This window comes from Capsicum annuum, chromosome 6 (assembly GCF_002878395.1).
Source record: "Capsicum annuum cultivar UCD-10X-F1 chromosome 6, UCD10Xv1.1, whole genome shotgun sequence".
Lineage (NCBI taxonomy): Eukaryota > Viridiplantae > Streptophyta > Magnoliopsida > Solanales > Solanaceae > Capsicum > Capsicum annuum.
This window is the reverse complement of record NC_061116.1, coordinates 171,778,085-171,794,486: the sequence shown is the minus strand read 5'-3', so window position 1 is coordinate 171,794,486 and position 16,402 is coordinate 171,778,085. Positions and strand designations below refer to the sequence as shown.

General features: G+C 32.9%; 2 protein-coding genes across 2 annotated transcripts; one reads left to right on the top strand and one right to left on the bottom strand.

Moving 5' to 3' along the window:
• The first annotated feature begins 3,798 nt into the window (after nucleotides 1-3,798).
• On the top strand, nucleotides 3,799-4,456 carry LOC107874905 (14 kDa proline-rich protein DC2.15). Its single transcript, XM_016721613.2, has one exon. It carries the CDS (start codon nucleotides 3,876-3,878, stop codon nucleotides 4,281-4,283), a length of 408 nt encoding a protein of 135 aa, XP_016577099.2. The 5' UTR covers nucleotides 3,799-3,875; the 3' UTR covers nucleotides 4,284-4,456.
• A 1,630-nt stretch (nucleotides 4,457-6,086) lies between these two features.
• Nucleotides 6,087-9,570, bottom strand: LOC107874904 (cation/H(+) antiporter 15-like). The gene is made up of 3 exons (XM_016721612.2): nucleotides 9,041-9,570; nucleotides 7,702-8,697; nucleotides 6,087-7,608 (listed from the first exon to the last, which is right to left on the bottom strand). The coding sequence occupies exons 1-3, from the start codon at nucleotides 9,257-9,259 to the stop codon at nucleotides 6,304-6,306; spliced, it is 2,520 nt and encodes an 839-aa protein (XP_016577098.1). The 5' UTR covers nucleotides 9,260-9,570; the 3' UTR covers nucleotides 6,087-6,303.
• Nucleotides 9,571-16,402: the final 6,832 nt, after the last annotated feature.

The window sequence follows — 16,402 nt, the reverse complement described above, 5'->3', positions numbered from 1 at the left end:
TTACATACTTCTCGAATCTCTGCATAAGATAAATTTCTCTTCTTTCATCATTAATTATATGATAGAATCTTCTTTTTATTCGTCTATCATTCCTTATTGGCTAATTATCTCTCGTATCCTGGAAGCTAGCAATATTTTTCTTGAATCTATTCCCTCTGTTATAATCAAGCAATGCTACAACTCTAAAGCTTTTTCCATTATGGGATATGTATTGATTGATGATATTTGGATTTCTAAGTTTGAAGGTGGCTCTACTGAAAACTCCCTCATCTCCCAAGTCTAAGTCCCCATCTACTCTTATTCCCAGCTCTTCCAAGAGATATTGATATTCGCCTGGCTGAGATTGACCTGAAATTAAACTCCATCAAGGATATGATCTCTTTCTTGCCTCACATTTTCAAATCAATAAAATTAAAGATGTCAGTAAGGAAACAAATACAGATGTTGCTCGTCTCAGGCTACGATTAGATTAGGTAATCAAAGAGACCACCAAAATAGCTGTCAAGATTCAGACCTCTATTAAATCACTTTTTTCAGTAATCACTAGTCATTTCACGAACCTGAAGGATGGTACTGCTCAACTACTAGCTTATTTCTTTTCGCTTCATGGAAATCCCCTCCTACTTCTTGAATTATGTGATAATACTTTTGTGTTTAGGTTGTATCGGGACATAAGCCCCTGAATGCTTTGTTTTTTTTTTCTTTTTATTATGCATGCATTGTCTTTGTCTTTGCTCTTTCTTTTTGGTTGATGTCAAAGGAGAAGAATATGCTAAGTTGCAAGGTAATAGTCGACAATGCAACAACTCAGGGGGAGTCAACTATGCATCTAAGTAGGGGGAGCACCCTAGAAAGAAAAGTCGACTATCTCTAAAGAAGAAGATTGATAGTGTTAAAGTTTTGATGAATGATTTTGTGATTCATTTGCTGGAAGATAGGAAAAGAAGAAACAATCGAAACTCTCATTCAGGACTCAAAAAGGAAGAAAAACACCTATGAAAATTGAGTTGAGATATTGTTGCATAATTCATGAGTCTTGTCCAAATATATCAAAAGGTATTCAGTAGTACTCAAAAAAAAAAGAAAATCATCTGTGAAGATATTATAGGATGTTGTGCATAATTCTAAGGTCTTGTCCAAGTATATCAAGAGGCATTGCACGAAAAGATCTACTACTCTAAATAGGTTGAGGAAAATCTCCTCTGAAGTGCTGTCAAAAGGCATGACATTCCAGGAAATGAGAAAGATCTGTTGTATTGATTGGTTTGCTTAAATCATAGAAATGCTGCATTTTCATCTTGTGTATATTATGTCTTAGTTGGATTTTTCTTTGTAGCCTTTGCTTAATTTTGGAAATTGAATATTCCTTATTCAATTTGGGTTGGCTTGTAATTTTCAATGGCTAGTAGTAGTCCAATCACTACTATATAAGCCTTGAAAGTCAAAGAAAGAGACATACACTTGTCTCAACCTTCTCTAGTTTTTTGTTCTACTTTACTCAAGCATTGTATTCTCTTAAAGATTTACTATATACTTAAAAAGAGGAGAGAAACGCATAGTTGGTGAGGCATTATATCAAAGTGTGGTAGAAAGAAGAGAGTGTGAGTCAAAGTCAAAAAGCTTGACTCAATCTTGTACTTTAATTTTATTCACAAAGAATTAGTAGAATCTCTTTCAATCCAAGGTAGTAAGACCTATTAGAGGTCCCAACCAATATTAAATACCAGTGCTATTTATCTTTAGCATTTTATTGTCACAAGTTTTCATTACTGCAATCAATAGTTAATAGTTTGATTAAGGAAGTCGACTGATCGAAAAAAGAGTAATTCAACCCCCCTCTCTCCCCCACCTCTTACTGCTTTCAAGGCCGGTTCACGTGACCAATTAATTTAACCATTACAAAATTATTGTTCTTTTGTTGTTAATTATGTACACCTTCGTTCTATGATGGTTTAATATTGTTTGAGAAATGGGTTATTAGTTCCTGAACCACTGTGGTTATTAACAGATGATTTTAGTCTTAACTTATTCCTTTTGTCTCTATCTCTCTTTAGGAGCCATTAATTCAGCATCTTTGTTACGTTACTGAGATTGGTAGGCTTGCTATAACTTAAAATCTCATTAGAAATAGTAGCATTTAATAGGGTCACCAGCGATAATTAACTAATGGGTTTAAGAGTTGGTAAGATATATGCACTTAATTCCTCGATCTTTTATAAATATCCCGCTAAAGTCAGTTATAACTTTTTTTGAAAAATATTGTCATTAAACTATATACATTTTCCAAACAAGGAAAAATTAACGAAATAGTTAACTTTTTAAAGGAATTCAAAACTCATAACCCATTTGACCCATCAGTTAGACCTTAGAATTGGAAAACGGTGAAAAATTTATTTGGCGAAACTACTGTCTCGTCTGCCAAAATCAAACTAGTTCTTATTATACTTTCCTTTATTATTTGTTCGTTTTGTTTTCATTTCATTTGTATTAGAATGAAAATTCTACTTGTCTTGAGAGTTGTGTGCTAGTGGTCAACATGAGATCTTGCCTCAGATGGACTTTAGTGGGATATTTGTAAAAGTTCAATCAAATAAACATGAGAGCCTTTTTTTTTCTTTTCCTCATGAAGAAATTGGTACAGAGAAATACGAAATGGCAATTCCATCTCATTGAAGACTGAAATATTTGATCCGCAATTACAGTCCAATGTCTTTGGATGATTAAACTTACAAGAAACCAATAACAAATATAACCTTACAGATTGGACTAGCATAATACACATATAATATACATACAGGTATGCATAGCATACAGTGTGCAGATTTTGTCTATTTGAACTAGCACCCGTAATTAAGGTTGGCGGACGGATCAAAAATAAAAGAAGTCCTATTTGTGCTACCTTGTAAAATTCTTGCATTAATACCCCTTAACTAAGAAAGATATTCAATAGTCTTAATATTAACAAATTCAGACAATTGTTTCTACTGGTCTCCAAGGTGAACACAATAACCAACCTATATGGTTTTTAGTTTTTGGATAAAGATCCAATACATTCATGTGAAAATATGGGCTGTTCTTTTTTTCTTCCAGATCGAAGAACATTGACAACTAACCAAATCCACTAAGCTCCAACATCAAGAATCATTATATAGGCTAAGCTTATCTTGAGCTACATTTTGCCAGCTTGTCATTCTGTCTCTATGTATCTAATGCAAATAGCCCACATGAAAATGGTGGCCCTCTCTAAATTTTCTTGATCACTAGTTAGTTACACAAAATAGCAAAAACAAAATAGAAAATACTCACATTTTCCGTGCATAAAGTCTCAATCACCTGTTCATATTCAACTTTATGTGGTAGTGTTTGACTAGGCATGAGTTTGAGAAAGAAAGAAATATTTTTGAAAATCTTCATCTAAATAAGTCTTTATATTTGTGTGATTAAATCATCTTATTGAGGATACAACGAGGATTATAAAGTTGAATTGTTTTTAACTATAAAAATGTGAGATTCTCTTTTGGATAAGAATAAAAGGGCAGCTCTGTTGCACTAAAGCTTTCACTATGTGTGAGGTCCTGGGAAGGGTTTGACTACAATGATCTATTGTACGCCGTTTTATCTTGCATTTCTGGAAGAGACTATTTTCACGCTTGAACTCGTGACCTCTTGGTCGCATGTCAACAACTTCCTCTTGGCTTTTGGACAAGAATGTGCCAATTAATTGGGACAGACGTGCAAAATAGTAAAACAAAATTAAAAATACTCACATTTTCCGTCTATAAATATCTCACTCACTTGTTTATTTCCACCACCGAGTAATCTCTTAACTCTAGTAAACACACATTTGCACTTCCTACACTTTCACACTTTTGAAAATGGCTAAGGCAATTACATCATCCATTGCTCTTCTCCTTACTTTGAACCTTCTCTTCTTCACAATGGTTACTTCAACTTACATCCCATGTCCACCAAAGAATCAACACAAGAACCCCCCATCAATATCCAAGGGTTACCATAAGTGCCCAAAGGACACATTAAAATTAAAGGTGTGTGCCAATTTGTTGAATGACTTGGTGCATGTTGTTGTTGGAACCCCATTATTGTCATCAAAGAGTTCATGCTGCACTCTCATTGAGAATCTTGCGGATGTTGATGCTGCTGTTTGCCTTTGCACTTCCATTAAAGCTAATGTGTTGGGAACTCACCTTAATGCTGCTATTTCACTCAGCTTGTTGCTCAACAACTGTGGAAAGACTGCCCCTAAAGGTTTCAAATGCGCATGAATCAAACCATTTCTATGTTTTCGTTCATTGTCTTGAACTTCTTTTCGTTGGATTTAAGTTATTTATACTGACAGTGTAAAGATTTTTTACACTAACAGTATTGTGTATGTTTTTTGTGTATGTTTTTATGCATGTTTGCTTGTTTTATCAGAAAATATGTGGATTTATTTTTAGATTTTTTTGTCAAAAGGAAGGCTCCTGCGAGCCTATCCTTCTTTACGGTGTTTGGCATCCAATTTTTATTTGTGTTACTGAAATAATCAGTTTTTAGCCACCTGACCGAACAGGTTTTTAGACAAATAAACTGAAATACAAGGAGTATATGAATCACTTCACCCCCCAGCCAATTTAAAAAAGTAGATTGGTTTCCTTTACAAGTACGTCCTTCGTGTCATTATACTTGATTCTTATATTAAAAATCTATTCTTCTTTTTTACTTTTTCAAACTAGAAAATTAAGGAAGTTATATTTCTCTTTCCGTACTACCCTTTGGCCTTGATACTAAATAATTTCATAAAGTAGTAACACAAATCAAATTTTGAATTCGGTTAGTTTAATAACCTACAACCCTAATAAATTCTTTTTAAGAGTTGTGTCAAATAAACATGAGTTAAATAATACTCCCTCCGTTTTAAAAAGAATAACCTAATTTGATTTTGCATGGAGTTTAAGAAAATAAAGAAGATTTTTTAATCTTGTGGTTTTAAATTAAAGATATGTCAAATGTACCAAAATGTCCTTCAATCTTCTGGTCTTAAACGTGCCACGTAGAAAATTGAAATTAAAAATTGCTAAAAAGGAAAGTAAGTCATTCTTTTCGAAACGGAGGGAGTATGAAATAAAGGAAAATCCATTAATATGACGATTAACTGGTCCTCGCTAATTGGATCAATTTGTGTACACGAACACGGAACAACTAGGGAACATATAATTAACCTTTGGATTCCACTTGTAATTTCTCAAAATTCAGCTGTTTAGGTATCGTATGCTGTGATTAAACCTTTGAAGTCTCATGATTTTGCCCATTTGAACTGTAGTACACTTGGCATAGTTTAATTCTGATTTCACCCTGTTATAACCACTTTACTTTCTCTGTCCATTTCGTGCAAAATTTGCCTAAAACAAACTGCACATGCAACAGACACCTTTTGCGTTATTACACTAACCCCTCCCCTGTGGCTGTGTAACACCTTAGGGACGCACCATATGTGACAAAGTTGCAATTGGGTTGGCAATTCCAATTTTACCACAAAGTTGTGATGATAAAAAAATATGTATTGCTCCGTCACTAACAAGTTATGGCTAAAACTAAAGTTATACTTAAGAGCGAACCTAGGAACAATTGAAATGATCAAGGACAAGAGGGGCTTGCCATGAGGTTATAGGTTTAAGTCACCAAATGAGCAAAGGCTTGGAACTCCTAAGGAGGGATAAAATAAAAATTAAAAAAATTGAAATGATTGAGGAAGAAATCAGAAGTTATTGTGTACTTCTCTTCATCTTATCCTTCACTTGTTTCCACATGAGAATATTATCAACCGTAGGTTGGAAGGTTGTGATTCCTCTATCTTTAACCGGAGTCTCGGATTGAGTCCTGAGATTGGAGTATTTCTTGATAGAGAGTGTTTTACCCTTAGTAGGCCTATCCAATATGAATATGGATTAGTTGGCTAGTAAGTGAGAGCTCATTGATATAGAGGGGATCACAAGTACAATAATATTTTAGAAGATGGGAAGCATTTGGATATGGCCAACTTTAATGACCCCACAATTACTGATAAACAAGGTTATAGATGACAAGTCTTTTGCAGAGAAATATTAATTCAATCAGTAAGTTTCTATACATAAGGATCGATAGGATTCAATTACTACCTTCCACCTTGGGAGGTGGTCTTTCAAAATTAAAAAATATGAAGAAAAAGGTAATAATGAATGTCACTATTTTCTTGAAAAATTGACAGAACCCCCCCACCCCCCACCCCCCAAAAAAAAGAAAAAGAAAAATCTATGTACAGAGTTTTCAGGGTTGTGTATGGAATTGAGGCTGCTGCCCTCTGTTTTGCGTCCGATGATAGCTGAGGTTGAAATGGTCATGTAGTTGCTGTCCAGGACTATCTGGTGTGAGAGAATGATCCCCTTGTCCCATTCCTACATATTGTTGCACAACTAACACCGAAATAACTGACACCTGATCCGGGGATGCCAGTAGATCTCCTATTGCACCTAGCTCGGGGCACTCGCTCCAGTCAGTAAGTCCTGCTGTCAATGGCGATATCGTGCCTTGTCCTCTACCGACTATGAACAGGTCATGCAAGTGGTCTATAGTCCTTATTGCTGCTACTGTCTCTTCTCCATGGTTTACTACTCTTTCTATGTATAAAACTGAATCATCATTTGCTGTTTTTTCCCTGAAGTCGCTGATATAGTCCTCGTCTAGCTGTTTTTCTTTGTCATCATCTGTTACCACTGTTAGTACACTTGAATCATTATTCGTACTTCTTTTTCTTGAATCTGATCTTCTATCTTCAAGTGCAGCTTCTCCAGGAAGGAATCTCATTACAGTAAGGTTGATCCCTGGATGTTCCCTCATTCTCAATCCGTAGGACAAAGCCTCGCGATCATCTGGACCTCCAAAGAATAGCACGGCCACATGGTGAGTAACTTGATTTGCTGCTAGCCTTGTGGATCCACTTAGGCCCCTATCGACAAGTATCCCAACAGAACAAGGTGCATTTGCTAATACATTTTGGTTTATCATTCGAAAATTTGGATTCGTGATTTCCATTCCTCCATCAACTGTTTGCTGCTTGTGAAAAGGGATGATTAGAAATGCGACTCGTTTGTCCTCGGCAATGCTGCAAATATCTTCGTGCATTGTGGAGTAAGGGGAGATGGCAGTGAGGGGTTGCACGGAGACACATCCAACGTGTTGCTCAAAGTTCTCGAATGCATTGATGATGTGATCTGATTGAGCTTGAGTTCTGTTAAGCGCTGGCCTGCCAGATTTTCGCGTATTATGGACAATAAGCATGGCAGATGAACGTCCAGTGAGCTCAACAAGATGGACGACATATACACATATTGGAGATTTCTTGGTAGGACAAGATGCTTCAAGAAGATTGATGATTGTTGGTACATTTCTAGGTGTGTGGATGCAAGACAGTACCCTGAATTCGCTATCTGGTTTTGTACTTTGAACTGTTCTTCTTTTATATGGCGCAAACTTTCTTGCTGGTTTGTAAATCATTGTCACAATAGGGATGATAATTGCAGTCATAAGCACTGTAACTATAACCATAATTGCAAAGGTTTTTTCATCAAGAACCTACAAACATGGATTTTCATGTTAATGAGCAAATAGTTGAAAAGTACTACTAATTAATTTCTCTATATGGTGAAAAGAAGATTAAGAATGTACCTTTTGGTCTTTACCAATATTTATCACAATCATCTCAATGAGTCCTTTGGCATTCATGAGGAGGCCAAGAGTAACACCTTCATGAATTGGTATTCTGTAATGGAGAGTTACAAGGACTGTGCCAGCAATCTTTCCAGCACAAGCTAGGACTATGACCAGAACTAATAGGGCCCATGTACCAACTCCATCAATAGCGCTAATCTCCGTCTTGAGACCACTAATGACAAAGAAAAGAGGCAACAAAAGCCCCGAAACAAAGTCATCTAGCCTTTCAATAAGTGTAACGGCAAGGGGACCGTTAGGAATGACCAAGCCAAAGATAAAAGCCCCAAAAATAGAATGTATTCCAATAGCATCTGTTATGAATCCACATATCAAGACCCCAGTGAGAATGATACATATAGAGACCTCGCTGATGGATTCGCCTTCTGGAGTTCGCCTTATCATCCATCCAACTAAAGGCCTAATAACTATAATGCAGAAAATAAGAAACGCTACACTTGAGAGAAGTACCCAAACAGAAGCCAAAGCCATATTTTTATTCTCAGAGAAGGCAATGGCAAAAGCCAAGACAATCCACGCAAAGATATCATTTATAAGAGCAGCCGACATGGCTATCCTACCAATTTCAGTGTTGATAAGCTTCAGCTTCGCGAGTATTCTTGCAAGAACAGGGAATGCAGTGACAGAAAGCACAACCCCAAGGAAGAGTACGAATATCCCTTGTTTAGTATCTTGTGAACTCTTATGCAACATGAAGGAAGATGAAATTCCTATCAGAAATGGCACTACCATCCCTGCCAGAGCTATAGGTATAGCTTTTTTGCCCGTTCTTCGAATAAGAGCAATGTCCATTTCTACTCCAACCAGAAAAAGAAAGTAAAGAAGGCCTACATTTGCCATTGCCTCGAGGACCATCACACTTCTTATTGGAAATACTGTATCAGCAAATTTTTTACTTCTTCCTAATACGGATGGCCCCAAAATTACACCACCCTGTCACCATCAAACACAATATTAGTCTACTTAATCAAACAAATATAACAACAGAAGCGGCTCAATACAATTAGTGGCCTGAAGTTAAAACCTAATAAGATATCATTTTAGATGCGAAGTTGTAACCTTACCCTTTAAGGACTAGTTCATTCATATTATTTTCTGACCAATTGACAAAAGTGAATAATCCTGAAATTTCATCTAGACCAACATTATGCAATTGCTCCAATCATTATTGTTTTGCAAACATTATATAAGCAAGATTTTCTAATACGAAAATATTATGACGAATGGAAATAGAAAATGCAACAACATATATAGAGGAAAATATAATGAAACTTACAAGGATCTCAGCAATAACACGAGGTTGACGAAAGGGTTTCAAGATCAAAACGAGAATACGAGTCAAGATAACAACTAGTGTCAATTGCAATATGAAGAGTGGCAATGCAAAATCAAGTGGATTTTCACCCTGCCATACTCCATTGGTCGTTATCATCATTGGTGAATAACATACTACGTCCTCCGTTTTATTTGTGATCGTTGCTAACTCTGCTGCCATTTTGCTTCTTCAATATTCTCCTTATACTAAAATTAGATCCAAGAAATTGTAACGTATAATGTACTCAACTGTCCAAAATCATCACGATCATGCATGGCTACTTGCTACGTTCGTTGGATATTTAAAAATTTTGCATTTGACTTCTATAGTGATCTTTTTTTCTTTTTTCGTCTGCAAAATAGACTTCCATGAAACAACAAGAAGGGATGGGAAGAAAATAATGAAAGTTTTGACAAGTACAAAGACAAAGAGAAAAAGGAGAAAATAGAAAGAAATTTTTACATGGTCGAATTTGGATGAGAGATAACAGGAAATTGGGTTGTTTTAGCTGGTAGATTTGACTCATTTGAGCCTAAATCTTCTATGGTCCATAATTACCAGGTGGATAGTCTACTTCCCGAAAAACTAGATATCAAGGCCCGTGTATATGTTATTTTTTAGTCTCAATTTATATGATACAAATAAAATTTTGATAGTTAATTATATTTTAAATATTTTTTAGATATTTTAAGTTATTAGCTATTGTAATTTATAATAGTTTTTTTGACATTGTAATTTACTATTTTAAGTTGTTAGCCATTATAATTTATAACACTCCCCTTGTCCAAAGTTTTGTAGCATTGATAGTCTATTATATTTTTAGAATAATTTAAGTTTTCAATTACAGAAAATTATAATACTTTTTCTTCTATTTCAATTTAAGTGACAATGATATAATTTTGAGAGCCAATTGAATATCAAGATTGAAGTCGTGAAGTAGACATGTCTTAAATGGCTCATAATAACTTATTAGAAGTGATACAATAAAATAACTATAAAAAATAGTTGTGAAAAAAATTTAAGCGGGTCTCATATAAGATGTCAAGTTAATTTAAAGAGATAATACATAAATATGACTAGAGGTGTACAGACCAAACCGTCAAGTCAAATCGAACCGACGAACCAAACCAAACTGAGAAAAAAAATCAACTTATGGTTTGGTTTGATTGGTGTGACGTTAGAAAAAAAAAAAACAACCATTCTTGATTTGGTTTGGTGTTAACAAAAAAAAAAGTCAAACCGAACCCGAATCAAACCGACATAATATATATTTATATATATATATATAATATTCAAACTTTTTTTTACATAAAATATTAATTATAATCTACTTTTTAAATATTTTTTTCAACTAGTTTTAGTAATTTTCAATAATTTGAAAGTAAATGTAGATATATATTTAGATTTGAGCCTTTAAGTTGTAATATTTGACCATTAATTGCTAATTAAATGATCGAAAACTCAATATAAACTTAAAACCTAAACTTTTCACTCTTCATCTCACTTTTTAGTTTAAAGAGATTTTTTCGCCCCACATTTTTTCATAATTATGGTTTTTCATTAGCACATGAGTGAAAATATATTTGATCTAATCTTCGATCACAATATAATTGTAAAACTAAAGATAACAAAAAAGAATCGAAAAAAAACAAAAAAATCAAAAAAACCAAAAAACTCAAAAAAATCGACTAAAACCTAAACCGAAAAAACCAATTTTATGTTGGCTTGATTTGGTTTATAGTTTTAATAAACCGACATGAGTGGTTTTTTTTTTTAAATAAAAACCGAACCAACCCGACCTATGTACACTCCTAAATATGACCCTAAACTTGACACCAAATTATAACTTTTACCTTAAACTTTGATAGTGCACAAATAGGGCCTTTAACTATTTAAAACCTGAACAAATATGACCTCCGATTTTGCAACCCCATGCGTGAGTTTCACTTGCGCCTACATGGAAAGGTAATCCAATCACACGATACCACGTCGTTAAAAGGGCTGACTTGGAGGGAGGTCATATTTGTGCAGTTTTGAATAGTTAAAGGTCATATTTGTGCACTGTCAAAGTTTTGCTTTTTGTGTTAAAACGACGTCATTTTTATTATTATTTTTATTATTATTATTATTATTATTATTATTATTATTATTATTATTATTATTATTATTATTATTATTATTATTATTATCAGGGATCGAACCCGCGCAGTAGGCTGAAAGAAGCGCCCAAGAAGAGCAATTAACACCACTGGGCTATCTAAGTGCCTTGTTTCATGTGGTTCAATATTAATATACGTACATAAATATTAATTTTCTACCTTATATATACAACGTAATTTTTTTAACGAGGGGGTTCGGGTGAACCCCATGGCAACCATGCAGGTCTGCCCCAACGTTAATTTAATAACGTTAATTTAATAACATTTTAGTAAAGTTAATTTAATATACTACTACTATCTTTAATAACGTTTTATTAAAACTAAAAAAAAATTATTATTAGTATAGTTTCATATTTAATTTAATATTTAAATAAATTATATTTAGATATATTATATAATTTAAATTCGCACTCTCCTTTATAATATATATACATACCCGCGCGATTTTTTCTTATGAGGCTAATCCACCTAATTAATAAATCTTCAATATTGCTCTTTTTCCGCAATGACAAAAGAAATTAGATGTCATTTTCATCTTTGAGCCGAAAATAATAAAAAAATAATAGTGAAAAGTCATTTAAAGGTCATATTTGTGCAGTTTTGAATAGTTAAAGGTCATATTTGTGCACTGTCAAAGTTTAAGATCAAAGTTATAATTTGGTGTCAAGTTTAGGGTCATATTTATGTATTATGTCCTTAGATTTTAAGCTGGATGCGCCTAGTTTTGCGTGTTGAACACGCGTTTTGCCACATAGGATCGGAGGTCATATTTATGCAGCTTTAAATAGTTAAAGGTCATATTTGTGGACTGTCAAAGTTTAAGGTCAAAGTTATAATTTGGTGTCAAGTTTAGGGTCATATTTATGTATTATCTCTAATTTAAAACATCAATAGTTAATTTATCTTTTTTTTATTTTTTTATTTTTTTATTAAATATTTTTTTAATATTTAGATGACTCATAATAATTAATTATGGATAAAATAGTAAAATCACGGTTGAAATAGTTGAAGCAAACATGTCATAAATGTCTACTTTACTTATTTTATCAAATATTATTAATTTTTTAATACGTAAATGACATATAATAATCAATTAGGAAATAACTTATTAGAAGTGGTATAACAAAATTAATATAAAAAATAGTTGTGAAAAAAATTTAGACAGGCCTTATATAAGATGTCAAGTTAATTTAAAACTTCAATAGTTTGTTTATCATTTTTTTGTTTATTTTATCTTTTTTATTAAATATTATTAATTTTTTAGTAATTAAATGACTTATAGTAATTAATTAGGGATGAAATAATAAAATTACGGTTGAAGCAACTGAAGCAGACATGTCATAAATGTTTTTTTTGGTTAAATATTATTAATTTTTAATACTTAAATGACATATAATAATTAATTGTGGGTGATATAGTAAAATCACGGACTAATACTTAAATGTCCTATAGTAATTAATTAGGGTTAAAATAGTAAAATTACGGTTGAAGCAGCTAAAGCAGACATGTCATAAATGTCTATTTTATATTTTTGTTAAATATTATTAATTTTTTGAAACGTAAATGACATATAATAATTAATTAGGGGTGATGTGGTAAAATCACAGAGGAAGGAGACATGACGACTGTCTCATGCTTCCCTTCACGCTTCTATATATTAGAATAAAAAAGAGTATCACTTCAATTGGTTAACGTCGACAAGCTAAAAATATCACATTTGTTAAAAGGTTCGAGTAGCACATCTCTATGGTCAACAATTGTATCTATTTTTTCCCTCAAATTTTTAGCATTCTCGCTCTTTTTTTATTTATTTATTCTTCCTTGTTTGATTATTTATTGTGCAATTAGTGAAAAAAAATTATAGTAATTGATATGAAATATAAAAGCAAGAACAAGAAGAATAAATAGAGAGAGAATTATGGGATTTGTTTATTTTTTTTGATGGATGAGAGAACATCAGATTGACAATACAATGAATAAAACACCTATATTTATAAATAGAAGAAAATACTCTCAGTTTCTGACTAAAAAACAGATACTTCAAATTCTGATAGATATCAACTAGATGTTATTAGATCTTGATAGACATTCACTATAATGTAAATATATTTATAACACTCTCCCTTAAATGTCTGGATAAATAATGTGTCTCGTTAAAACCTTACTAGAAAAAATTCAGTGAAAAAAATCTAGTGAACGAAAAAGAGTACACATCTCTAACTATACGCATATAGGCTGCCTCATTAAAAACCTTACAAAGAAAATCCAGTGGGATAAAACCTCGTAAGAGAAAAATATTACAATGGGTATCAACTCCCCCTAATGAGAACATCCTTGAACCTTGTTTAATTATTTACTGTGCAATTAGAGAAGGAAATCATAGTAATTGTTATGAAATATAAAAGTAATAACAAGAAGAATAAATAGAGAGAGAAGTTGGAGACTTCTTTATTTCCCTTGATAGATGAGAGATCATCAGATTGACAATACAATAAATAAAATCTCTCTATTTATAGGAGAAACTACTCCTAGTTTCTGACTAAAAGACAGATACGTCAAATCCTGATGGATATCAACTAGATCTTATTAGATCTTGATAGACATTCACTATAATGTAAATACATTTATAACACTCCCCCTTAAATGTCTGGATAAATAATGTGCCTCGTTAAAATTTTACTAGAAAAAACATTGTGGGAAAAAATCTAGTGAATGAAAAATAGTACACATCTCTAACTATATGCATATAGACTGCCTCATTAAAAACCTTACAAGGAAAATCCAGTGGGACAAAACCTCGTAAGGGAAAAAGAGTACAATTCATATCAACTCCCCCTAATGAGAACATCCTTGAACCTTTGCATCCCAATCTTGTGCATCACCTTCTTGAAAGTTACAATTGGAGAAGATTTGGTGAATAAATCAGTCACATTGTCACTTCAATGAATCTATTGCACGTTAATATCACCATTCTTTTGTAGCTCATGTATGTATAAAAGTTTTGGCAAAATGTGTTTCGTTCTATTTCCTTTTATGAATCCTCTCTTAAGATGTGCTATGTATGCTGCATTATCTCTATATAAAATTGTGGGTAGATTGTCATATTTCACACCACATTTTTCTTGAATGAGATGTATCATGGAACTCAACCATACACATTCTCGACTTGCTTCATGAATAGCTATTATCTCAGCATAATTCAATGAAGTGGCTATGATAGACTGCTTCATATATCTAAAAGATATGGCAATACCACCACATATGAACACATAGCCTGTTTGAGACCGAGCTTTATGTAGGTCAAATAAGTATCCAACATCAACATAACCAATAAGATCGGGACAGGAATCTTTAGAATAAAACAAGCACATATGTGTTATCTCATTCTGATGTCTCCTAGTAGGAGCAGAAATATATCTTGCTAATAATTGACTGAAAAGGCTATATCGAGCTTTGTAGTGTTTTCAAGATACATGAGTGCACCACTTGCACTAAGATATGGCACTTCATAACCAATCTAATTCGGCATATTTCTTATTTCAGCAAATAATTTGTTGCTTTTAAAGCTCTCCAAGAGTTTCAATAATTTTCAAGTTATAAGCTTATACAATATAAGCATTATAATAAGTTTCCCAAAAACTTTTATATTTTGAATCCTTAAAGAAGTTTTCATATAAATTTTGTCAAGTGACAATATTCAACTTTTCATATGTGACATCTTCAAGTGTCTAGAATGCAAATCAAATAAGTTTTACGCTTTCTAAGATGCATCCTTTCAGGTCACTTGATATATGCTTCAACGTCAGCATGCTTAAATTAACGTAGAATTTAGATCCTCGTAATCTTTTGCAATATTGCGCCAATATTGTATCAAAGATATCATCGACGATTTCTCATTTTGTATCAGTTCATAATGCAAAATAATATTTTGAGATCTCATCACTTGTTTATTTTCAGGTACCTGAATCTCTTATAAGATTTCATGAAGTCTTATGTCGTAGGCTCTTCAAGAGCACATTGTCTTCTTATTATGATTATTTGCTCCTTATTTTTCAAGGATTATTTCATTTGGACCGATTAGTCTATCACGCTTAATGAATCCAGAGACTTTGTCCTTTAGGGACACAAAATAAGAGCACTTGCATCTTAAATATGAGATGTTTTCGGTATTTGACTTGAATTATCTTTTAAACAAAGATTTGGTGATAATTCCTAACATATTTCATTGTTGCTTATAATCTCCCCCTTATGTTAGAAAAACTAATGCACATCCTCTATCTTTTTTGAGGAATCTATCTTTGTGCATCATGATATATTCATTAATCGAATACCGCACATCAAAACTATTAGATGGAATAATTGGTTCCTGACCTTGAACCAATTGAGAGGAAAGAAATAATCATAATATATTGGTCTAATTCATACAAGTGTTAATGTATGCAACATATCATATTTCATACCAATATATCACACTTTGTTCTCATTAGTAATGGTTCAGCTATTTATGGAAGGCATTCAATGCTAAACCATCGTCATCAATATGAATTGTCTTGATTACACAATCTAAAATTATGCTCAATTTATATTGATCAAGTATCTTTATGAATGTCCAACATAGGTTGACGATGAATGTATATGTGATCATCTTATTGATGCATCTTTTCAACAAATCACATGATAGGCGAACGAGCCCTTATTCACCTTTTATACTTTTCAGATTTTAAGGGATCCAGTCCTAAAATTAGTTGGTCCAACCAACTTATCATGAGAACAAGCAATATTAAAAGTAATGAAGAATTTTCTTATTTCTTCAATATATGTTTAATACTCAGTATGCATATCTTTGGAATGTCGCAATCATTCATGTCAATTTATGAACTTTTATTCTAGCAAACTCCAGAAAATTAGGTTTTGGATGCTAAGTTCAACAAAAAGATGAAAAATAAAGTTTTTGGCTACTTACTTGAGTATTTTTTAGCGTATGTGAAACTTACCGGATGAATATTACCAAAGCATGTACCAGAACTTGAAGTCCAGAGGTTCAATGGCAGCTCTGATAGTGCTTCAGTAATTTGGCCATAACTTTTCACCCCGATATCATATTAAGGCGAAATTGGTATCAATGAAAAGCTGATTCAATTATCTATCTGATGGTGGGGACTTT